The 11,669-nt window shown below is 35.3% G+C and overlaps 1 protein-coding gene across 2 annotated transcripts; it reads right to left on the bottom strand.

Annotated features, from left to right (window-relative positions):
* Positions 1–355: 355 nt before the first annotated feature.
* Positions 356–6,292, bottom strand: LOC147544730 (SUMO-conjugating enzyme UBC9). 2 transcript variants are annotated; one of them, XM_086634268.1, is made up of 4 exons: positions 6,032–6,292; positions 2,008–2,135; positions 951–1,055; positions 356–713 (listed from the first exon to the last, which is right to left on the bottom strand). In XM_086634268.1, the coding sequence occupies exons 1-4, from the start codon at positions 6,099–6,101 to the stop codon at positions 570–572; spliced, it is 447 nt and encodes a 148-aa protein (XP_086490394.1). In that variant the 5' UTR covers positions 6,102–6,292; the 3' UTR covers positions 356–569. The 2 variants fall into 2 exon arrangements, with proteins under 2 accessions (XP_086490394.1, XP_086490395.1); XM_086634269.1 differs by having other exon boundaries at positions 2,008–5,246; positions 5,405–6,222.
* Positions 6,293–11,669: the final 5,377 nt, after the last annotated feature.

Here is an 11,669-nt window from a genome sequence, read left to right as displayed (position 1 = left end):
ACATTTTATGTCATAAATCTACATCACTTACTTCACACAAGTCATAAGTCCTATGACATTTGACACCGACAACTGGGATTGTCTCGAGAAGAAGATTAGACTTCAACCGACTGATTTTGACTTGTTTTATATCCATGCGGTCAGACAACTCAAATCTAGAGAGGAATTTAGAGAATGAAGGAAACAAACACCACCTACAACAAACTTAGGTCTGTCAATATACACAAAAGTTAATAGAATACCAAGCAAGACCTTAGTCTCAAGAGTTGTAAAGATTAATAATGGCTGAACATCCGAGATGCTGATAACAGGGAAACAAAAGTTAATATCAACAAGAAGAAAACTGACACTTGCCTTTAAGTAATCTAAACATCAAATATCATTAACAAGGTAACAACAATTGAGTTTTCATGGAGATTTAGGCTTTCCTATATACCCATTCTTTTGTTTCCCTTTGTCCTCCATGCTTTTAGGAGTGAAGAAGAAACATCACAACTTTCAATCATTACACAAACACTAGAAGGCAAATGTCATTTAGAGAATGGAAATGGGTTCACTCCCCCCTCCCTTCAACCCATGGCATATTTCTGGGTCCAGCTCCGTGCAGTTGTTTCATATTTGTTCCTATCGCTCTTGTACATGTGAGCAATCTCCGGTACCAAAGGATCGTCTGGGTTTGGATCCGTCAACAGTGAACAGATGGATAGAAGCACCTGCAAATATAAACGATACCCTTTCCGCTTAAAACGAAGCTATAATGGTTATTAACCGGTTATTTGCTAATTAAACCTAAATACTTGAAACAAAAGACCAAATGAACAACATATCAGGAAACATTTCTTGGCATTGGATGTGAGATTCAAAGTTAACAGGTTTATTATACTCTGAAAAGGTAACAGTAGTGAGTTACTATTGATTTATAAGTAGATGTAGGGATATAAGTATATAACCTTGGAAATAGTGAGGGCAGGGCTCCACTGTTCTTTCAAAATGTCAAGGCAAATGCTTCCGTTGCTGTTGATATTTGGGTGGAAAACCTTAGTCCTGAATGCAACCTGCACAAATCGTTCATGACTCGTGAGAAATTGAAACCATATGAATTATAGAACTGTATATCTCAAGGCCATCTCATTTACTCATAATGGTTGTAGAAGAGAGATGCATGTAAATGATGTGATGAAACTTTAAGGATATTTACTTGTTGTTTTTGTGTTTCGGGAATATGAAGTCATGTAAAAGTTGCAAATTAGTAAATGCTCATTAAATCTTTTAGAAACTTTCAGTAACAGTTTTTAGAGATGCAAAGTATTTAGAAATATCAAAAATATTTTAGAATAAATAAAATATAAAGTTTCAAAGAACTTCAAATACAATTTTCAAGAAAAAAAAGCACCACAAGTCTACATTTTACCAAGAGAAGAAAAGAAATTGATTTTAGAGAGAAAATATAAAGACTAACAAGAGTTGAAGTTTCTTTCATCAAAAAAGAGTTGAAGTTTGATATTTAATATTTCAGTTTTTAGTATTTCTTGTTTAGGCCTGACTAGTCCGAATAACTTGGGTCGACCCAGCCTTGACTAGAACTCGACCTTCGGCCGATCCCGAGCCGACTCGAGTTTAACAGCTTAGGTGATGAACAATCATTTCTCTAGAAATCTAGTGCTACTGAAATGCGAATTTGCTAGATGATGTCAGGACTAATTCAATATGTATTCCAAAGTGAAATCACATATCGACTTCTAGAGAGTAAAAAGAATGTAAATTGGAAACCTACGTCCTTGTTGCTTTCCTGATGCCATTTACAAACGTTGGAGCATATAAATTAGTTTCAAGACTGAAACTAAACGCCTTGGGCCCTTAAGTTGTACCTTAAGGTACCAATACAAAAGCAAGAGAATACTGATCTATAGTTTTAGACGAAAGGATTACTTCAATTGAAGCTCTACAAACTTCTAAATGTAAGCTGCTATATCATATTTTAACATTACAGAATCATATGATAGATACCTTAGGTGGCTTAAATGGATAATCTGGAGGAAAATGAATGGTCACTAGAAACACTCCTCCTGAGTAAGGGCTGTCAGGGGGACCCATAATTGTGGCTTGCCAATGGAACATATCCTCAGCAACAGGACCTGTAAAGTGTAAACATAAATGCAAGCATATATAATAGTTTATAATGATGATAGATGGATGAAGCTTCAACAGATAGTGCACGACTCAACGGGGTGTTGGAACATGGAAATGCTAGAGGAGAATCTCGCATTCTCGCTGCAATTTAAATACCAATACCAAAAACCACAATCAGAGTTGTGGCTATTAAAGTAACAACCTAAATATTCAGATTCAAACTACTTAAACTGCTCAAGCTTCACTAGTGGCTACGATTATAATGTCCAACAGACAAACATGTAGCCAATGTATATCACAAAGGCCCTATGCATCGACTACCAAACAGTCCACCTGATAAAATATTTTGTCTACTTATGAGGCCAGGAAAGTTGGGCCAGCTGGAGTCCACTAGAATGCGACCTGATGGCGTACTGTTGAAATTTAGAATTACTATCCAAATCTAAATGGCATGTACTCAAGGTGGGCATGACTGCAACGTAAAGAAACGAGAGAGTTCTACTGAGAGGGAGAGAGGGAGGGAGAGGGTTGAAGGAGACAAGGAAGAAACCAAATTGATCTAAACCTTACTTGTTTAAACAAAAAACTAGAGAAGAAGAAATAAAAGACAGAAAGGAATGGGGTAGGAGTGTAGGACAATAATATAAAGCATACTTCCAATCTCGTGTTGAACATGTCACATCGAGCAATCCTCAATTGGCAAAGAGATATATAAAAGGTGCTATGCGCTTTGATTTTTTTGAAACGGCAAATGGGTCATATTTATTAATGACAATGAAAGGTACAATAGAAAACAAAGAATCAAACTACGACCGACTAGACAAAGAACCTAGACTGGTCCAAGACTTGCTAACTTATATATTCGACGTAAGGGATTCCCAAGAGTGACTGAAGTCTAAGAAATAAATGGGTTGAGCTGTCCAAGGGCTTTAGACCAAAAGAAGAGAAGCTTTTACACATTGAAACTTAAGTTGTGAATTACAACTTTTTGCTCTTAAAGATCACTGAGTTTCTTGTCTACCATAAGGTCCAAAATAGCTCTTGGGATTAGCTTTCAAAGTCTCTTAGCTCTCTTAGGGGTCACAACTCCCTTCCAGTGATCCAGGATCTCTACGAGTGTACTCGGTACACACCAAGTCGCACCATTCAGAGATGAGAAGTAATTCTAAATTGCCAATGAGTAGTGTAGTGCAGAAAAACATGTAGCACAGTCACCAAATCTTGCTTGATAAGGCTGCGTCTGTTGATCAGGTAGAAGCCCCTTCAAATCAGAATATGAGCAGTTGCAAGACGATTCAACAAAGCATCCCACAGCGCGAAGTTAAGCTTAGGTGGTGTTATTCAAGACTAAATCTGATCTGGCTGAAAGGAAGGAGCCACCTCATTACTACACAGGAGATATAGCAGGACTTCACCAAGAAGGTGCCCTGAATCGCAGCTGACCAAATAATAGTATCCTCGTCAATCTTCAAGCTCACCCCTTCAAGAATGTGAAGTAAAGCCGCCAGAGAAGCTACCATCCAATCATTGAAGACCAAACATTAGGAACATGACCCACATTAATAAGCGCACTTTTCCTTTAGTTTATATTCAGACCAGTGGCTGCCTCAAACCAAAGAAGGATATCCCGGATTCGTATGATATGGTCAATGGACGCATGAAAAACTTAGAGTGTCATTGGCAAACTGGGAGTGCGAGATAAAGGTGCCACCACATTTGACCGAGAGCCCCTTAATCAAATCTAACCTTTCGGCTTTCTTGATCAACTCAAAAATTCGACGGCCAAAAGAAAGAGGAGAGGCGAGAGTGTGTCACCTTGTTGAATGCCTTTAGAACTCCCAAAAGTCTTAGAGATAACCCAGTATGGGCTCCCAAATGAGGGGCTCCCATCCCATTTTGGGAGTCTCTAAATTTTTGGGAGGCCCTAAAATTTTCAATTCCAATAGGGGCTCCCATGTGAAGGGCTCCCAACTCAGACTTAATTTGTTGTGTACGTGTGTGAGATTTTAATTCTGCTTTTCAACTATAAATTATTAGTTCTAAATTTAAAATTTAAATTTGATCTAAATCTCGAAAGAGGGATTTTAGAGGTAAGCTGAAAAAAAATAAAATAAAAAGTTAGACATAAAGTTAAATGAAAAAGATTAGGGTGGATCCCTTAAAGAGGGATCCACCAGAACACCCCAGACTAGCCAGTGGGAAGCCCAACTTATTGGTTGAAAAGTGGAATGAAAGATGACATCATCCACCCATTTCCTTTCTATTTCTTCTCGCCTCAAGTGATTGGCACCAAAGAGATCATTCAACTTCAGTCCCTAAAAATTTACCCCCCTAGAAAACACCACATGTAAAATATCTTTATTGCAAGACAACCCTAGAGTTAACTTTAGTTGCACAGAATTAATTCTTTCGGATACCAAATCACACATCAACTTCTAATAACTATTGGCTTATCCACGTATTTGGGTTATTCCCTGAAAACCCCAAATAACTTAATTAGTTTTAACAAAATTAACGACTAACTAATATAAATCGACCACAACATATAATTGAGTTTTAACGAACTCATCAGAATACATAGTCAAGAAGTGTTTCTCAATCTCCTTTCTAATGTCCACTTCATCTACCGACTTCTATCATTCACGACAAGGTTACCAAGAATGTTAATTCTCTTACGGCAAAGAATGGACCGATGAAAGAATGTTGAAATTCGATCACCTTCCTCTACCCATTGGATACTCGACTTTTGCCTCAAGTTAATCTCTTGCAAGCAGAGAAGAGCATCGCTCTCAGAGATAAGTTGTGCTTTGGGCATCCTTTCCTCCTCTATGGGAGTAACCTCCTCCTCTTAAATGTCCAAAATGTTGATCTCCTCAAGGAGACAATTAAGCCGAGAGTTGAAGTGTTGGAGTTTCTCGTTAGACCACAATTTCAACTTAGCTTTGACATGATATTAATGGTGTGTTTGGTTGCAGGATTCCTGAGTAGGATTCCTATCAAAAGTGGAATTTGGTAGGAATCATGAATCCTTGGTCTGTTTGGCTACCAGGAATCCTAGGACTCTTGAATCCTAAGGATTCCTAATTCCAAAATTTGTATTGGACCAAAATCCCACCCTACCCCCTAGGATTTGTTAGGATTTTGGATTAATGAACCTAAATTTCAAACTTAAAATCAACAAAAAAAAATATTTTCTTCTACAAAATCATTATTTTTTTTCAAAATCATTATTTTTTTCAAAAATCATATTTTTTCTAAAGACGTTTAAAAATACTCAAATAATAATAAATCATCAAGTAATAATAAACCTAGCTCCATTTATTACGAGCACAAATCATCTAAAATATCTAAGTTGTCCACATATTGAACGAAAGCGAATTACTATTTTTTACCCCGCAAAAGAGCTAAACAAATTCCAAGTTGATTATAACCCTTGCATGTTCTCTCCCTCCAATTTCATACCAGGAAAACAGACATTCAGATTCAGTATCATTCAGTAGTAATATTTCAAACCAAAATCAGTGGATCAATCTAAAGTCGAAAACTGATTTCAAAGACCAGAAACAATAGGAAACTATAGCTGTTTTGATCCTAGGCATTCAGACCTGAATGATACCTACTAAGTACAATCACCTCCTTTCATCGGATTTTTTAGCTACTTATCCAGTTCAATCTGATGAAACGTAGATAAACTGATCGACTTGTTTTTACTGAATTTCTTCCGATTAAGAAAAACAAACAATTCAACAACACGACTATGCCGATTTAACCAATACTTACAGAAACATGAGTAATTAACCAATACTTACAGATCTAACCTAAGAACAACCCTAGAATGCATAGAAATAGCTAAACAACTTCAAAGAAATCACATTTGAAAGTTATAGGTAGAAATGAATACCGGCACTACAAGATGTAGGAGGATCCTTTTGAAGATCCTTGAGTTCCTTCAAGATCCGCTTGGATGCCATGGCAAAAACGAAATCAAAGAGAAAAGAAAAATCTGATCAAAGAGAGGTCGATTGAGAGAAAGAGAAAAGTAAAGGATCTCTCTCTCTCTCTCTAGAAAGGAGGAGCTGGCCGGAGAACAATAATGTTTTATTGGTATATGGACCAAATTTGGTGAGTACTTTCGGGGGAATACAGTCTTGATTGGAGGGGCAATCTACTTCTTAGTCCACTATTTGTTGTTTGGACCCCTCTCGTATAATTGACTTGCTGTTTGGACTCGTTTTTTCAGTGTTGCACCTTGAACTCTCTTTTAGTGGAATCACCCGAGAATATCTTGTCTCTGAAGTTATACCTAAAAATATTCCCACGTTACCCTTAGGTAATCAGTATTAAAGTTTGGCCTCCCTAGTTTATTTAACTCAGCAAGATGAGTTACGTGTACAATTGTGGGGTCAAAATATTTAGTCCATATGACGATTAGAATCGACTCAACCCATCATCTTCTTCTACTGAACTCATCTTCTTTCTCCAGTTAACAACACACTAGCAGCCCAATATTAGGTTTGTTGATAGATACAATCTGACAAGGAGGAGTTAAAAACAATGGGTTTTAGGAGATGGATATTGGGAATTATGGGTTTTTTTGTTGTTGGTTATCACTTCTGCTCGAGCAAGATGAAAGATTTGGATTTTGTTTATGAGAACTACAAATGAAATTATAAGACGGTACTGTTGATACTGACAGTAATTGTTTTCTAGGTACTTGAGTAATTGGAAAACTGTATTTCTAATTCTTAGATTTAATGTAGAAATCATGGTTTCAAGAGTAAAAAATAAGATGAGTTGTTAAATAACAGACAGAGAGAGAGTTTGTAGAGATAAATTGACTACCAAATTAAAGAGGGAAAGATAATCTGAGTTCATAAAGAAAGAAAGAAAGAAAATTTGAGTTTATACATTAAGTGGGGTGATATGCTTGAAAGGAGAAAGAATACTTTGATTGTAGAGAGAGAGAAACTGAGCAGAGAATAGAGGTTTCAAAATCTTGTGGGAAGAACCGGCAGAGAGAGGGAAAGGGGAATTTTGAGAAAGTTTGAAAGATTTCGTTGGATCTAAAAAACAAGGGAAGCTACAATTCATGTTTTTGTGCTAATGGTGTTTTGTTAATTGAAAGAAAAAGATGGCGTATTAGGCAGTGGGCTTATTTAACTCGTATGTTTAATTACTTAAGTTGGGTTAGGTCAAGTAGAGGATAAAATAGCATTTTCGCTTGTCATATGATTGGAAATGTTATATTTAACATATTGTTTAGAAAAGGGAGTCCAAAATGCAACATTGGATAAGGAGTCCAAACAACAAGTCAATTGTAGAAAGGTGGTCCAAACAGCAAATCTCCCTCCACGAATCAACTATGTTCACTACAAAACAGACGGACTTTTGCTACGCCCCTTTTGCTACGAATTAAACTTATTGTAGCTATTTGTTAACATTTGCTATGGATATTTAATAGTCGTAGCAAATACCGACCAATGGCTACGAATATCTTGTACAGTAGCACATGTCTTTATCAATTATGCTACACGCACAAAATCTTCAAATTTCAAGAAACGCGTTTTAGCTATGGTACATTAAATATAACAAATAGTTGGCATTTGCTACGCCCAATCCGTGGGTAGTAGGTGAAAAGGAGTAGCAGTTTTTTTGGGAAATTTGGCGCAAAACTTTTTTCGCTGCACGGTAAATTCACGGACCCAAATGATAGCGCAAATTTTGCCCTAAAACCTCTTCTTGTAGCCAAGATTATTTCCTTCCCAAATCAGTTCCAAATAAACCACAACGTTTATCTTCTCCCACATCAGAACGACGACATTGTTCATCTCCATCTTCTCTCTTTGTTATCATCATCAGATTTCTATGTTGTAGCTTAGCAATTTCTAAATTTGGAATGTAAAAGAGGGTGTTTTATTTCTTGTTTGCAGGAGAAGGATTACAAGTGTCAAAAAAATAAAGGTTTTCTGTTATGGAATTTGTCGTAGCTAATATCTTGACTTTTTTTGTTACGCCTCTCATATCATAGCAAAACGTTCGTAGCTAAAACTATTTGCTACGGGGGTTTCTATCACGGGACGTGGTCTGTAGTTATTGAGCTTTTGCTACAGTTCTCTATTTCTGCTACGGTTTAAGGCCATAACAAAAGACCTTTTATTTTGTAGTGGTTTGTTTTTTACCCTGTAATCTGTATCTTTGTTCCCACCTTTCGCCATCACCAGTACCCATTTTCTCTCTCTGCGTCTTTCAATTTCTTTGTCCCCCTCTATTTCTATCTTTTCCATTAAAGGAAAAAGTTCTTTTTGTACGGAACTCTTCGTCTGAGAAGGAACAATCTATATCTGAAGGAAGGTCAAATCTCCTTTCCAGATGAAGGACACTATTCACTTCAGCGTAACACAGAGAGAAAAAAGATGATGGTGGTGGTTGTGGCATGTTCCAGTGTCGGTGAGAAGTAGTAACAGTCAAATGTGATGACTATAAGGAGGTAAAAAAAGCAAACATGTTCATTTCGAGATCAAATTTAAGTTGTCCTCTAAGTTAATTTGAGACCAAACCTCCCAACAAAAGTTGTATTTTCCAAAGAACCCACTTATTTTTCAGATCCACGATAAAAATTTTAGACGTCTTAGTAACTTACCATTCGAAAAAGTTTATAACTGAAGATGTGCTTTTTTTATTAAAGACTAAACTAAACCCTCCAACCATAACAAATAAGTGAAAAAATATCATATGTAATCAAACTACCATTTTTTATTCAATTAAACTTACCTCGTCTTCCTATTATCTTTCGTTTTCTCACCTTCGTCAAATGCTTTTACATCTTTAATTACTCTTCATTTTCATCATCTTTCTTCTCTTCTCTCTATATCATCACCTTATTCTCTTTATATCATTCTCTTCTTCTATTTCATTCCTTTTATCTTTTATCACTTTATCTTTTACATTGAGAACTTCATTACCGGAAATTTTCAGATTCTTTTCAACGTATTGACAGGTTGCCTTTGTTACCAATTTTATGAGTATTCGAACTGAACTATATCATGAATTTTCCATTTGGTAAGCGTCTAATGTAGAATTTTGAAGAAACGTATTTATGTGTCTAATCCTTGTGGTCGTTCTTAAGTAATAAGTATCTTTTATAACCTTTTTTATCACTAAATCTCTCTATTTTCCTTCAATAGTATCTCAAATTCTAGGATCCCAGATGTTATAAAAAATTAAATCACTTGGTTTTCACTAAAATCATTACAAGTATCCAAAATATATCATCATCAAATTTGCATGATAGAATCATTATTTCGTTTATATGATACATGTCATCATGGCGATCCATGTTGTGTTGATGAACCATCATTGTTAAAGTCGGTTGTTATCTAATAATGAATTTATCAACAACTCTTCTTCGCAGTTGAATCTATTATGACGAAATCAAGTGAACCAAGAAAAACAATAGAAAAGTAAACAATATGACAGAATACAAAGAGATTTACGTGGTTTGGTTGGTGAGACCTACTCCACCACAAATAATGGCACAACGGCGTGATTTCACCTTGATAAGCAAACAAGTTACACAAGGGATTCATGAAAATTCGACAGTAAGATATCCTTAGGGGTTCGTTCAGTCATTTATATAGCCATTGAAACTCTTATCCAACTGACCCACCGCTTCACCGACTCTCTCTTTATAATTTCCGAAATATACATGGATACCACTAACATTATGAACTACCTTAACATAAGCCTTATTTTGCATACTAGCCATTGCCTTATAAGCGGGTTGGCGGGTCGCAAACCGAGTTAGATATCGACCCCTATTCAAGACACTTTCAACTGAATCAAATGCTTTTCTTTTGTATTCTCTCGCCTCTTCAAAATTCTGGACTTTTATGTGTTTTATGTCATAGCAATCTTTTGCTCATACAGGAATATTATAAAATATGAACCAGACATATTACTTAAAAATGAATTTAAGAAGATACAAATGATCATATCAAATATTTATTTTAACAAAAAATCATGAGATAAAAAATCATTAAAAAACATAATATTTATTTTAATAAAAGATCTTCATACAAAAAATTACTACAACGCATAATTGCAAGAGAGTTTGGAAAATAAATCCATTCCATGGCCATAAACAAGGTGGAAGATCATGCCTCGAAAAATAATAGATTGGAGATCCAAAGAGGGGAAAATAACAAAAATACCCTCTGCCTTTTTTACATGAAACACAGGAAAATTACGAAATAAAAAAATACCTATCTAGGTAGTATACTAATTCACCACGTGTTTGAAAAGTACGAGAATTCTAAAGAGAGAAATAAAACCTAAAATTGAATATGATCCTTTCAATCAAGAAACAAAAACTTATGGAACTATATATTAGAAAAGAGTGGACAATATATGAACAACCAATTATCTTATATAGACAATTATTTTCGGGTCATGTAAAAGTCAAATATGTTTAACTTAATTGGGTTTAATTTAATAAGGGGACAACTCTATAAGGCCTTAGATATTAAAACAATAATCAATCTAAGGTCCATCAACTAATACAATAGTTAATAACAAAAAATCTAATTGTCATTCATCTTCTTCATCTTCTTGTTAGTCTTAGTCTTATTCTTTTACGGCTACTACAAGTAAACTACAATTTCTACCACTTCATTTTATTAATCAAACTTTAAATGGATGAGGAAAATAAAACCCCTTAATCTCCACTCAATAGTCGTTTCTATAGTAAGAATTAATGATATTGATGAGGTAAAACCCTAAATTTTATTATTTTACTTTATATTTTCGTTTTTGTAGTTTGAAAGAATTGAAAACGATTTCATGATCTAAATTCGAAGTGAAAGATAGTGCGACCAGAATTTCGTGAAAACTCCACGAAATTTACTATTTTTCCGCGATTTTCCCGGGAAAATATAAGCAGATTTCTTGTAGTTTGTCACTAAAATATAGGCAGATTTCTTGTAGTTCACCACGAAACACGAGCAGATGATTGTTTTGGTACCAAAAATCAACTTTCTACATTTTATTTTTTGATTTCAAGGGGTTATAGGGTTCATGAAGCAGACCAGATCTGCCATGGATTGGGTTGGTTTTATTCAATAATTCACATTTGTGAAAGGTTCTTCAATTGTTTCCTTTGATTTTCTTGGTGTCATGATCAACAATATCTCTGAAGTTTCTCTCTTCACAAATTTTGTTGGTGATGAAGAAGAAGAATAATAAGGTTTAGCATTTATAGAAGAAAAGATGGGGGGGGGGGGGGGGGGGGAACTTAAATAAAAGCTCTAACTCTTAGAGGACAAAAGTTAAAAATAATTGAGTGATGACCCCTTAAAAATTGTTGTCCATATAAAATTTCTAATTTTTCTAGCTATCTACATAAAATAGTTGTTCATATAAGGTAGTTGGTTGTCCATATATTGGTCATCCAAAAAGGCTTCTAAAGATTGTCGATGTAATACAATAAACGGACAAACGAATTCGTAAAACGAATAATGGAATGATTTTGTTACATGTAGCAA

Source organism: Eschscholzia californica, unplaced genomic scaffold (genome assembly GCF_041429995.1).
Source record: "Eschscholzia californica isolate CP2 unplaced genomic scaffold, dmEscCali1.0.p SCAF_4, whole genome shotgun sequence".
Classification (NCBI taxonomy): Eukaryota; Viridiplantae; Streptophyta; class Magnoliopsida; order Ranunculales; family Papaveraceae; genus Eschscholzia; species Eschscholzia californica.
The sequence above is the reverse complement of the archived record's forward strand: the minus strand, read 5'-3'. Positions and strand labels throughout refer to the sequence as shown.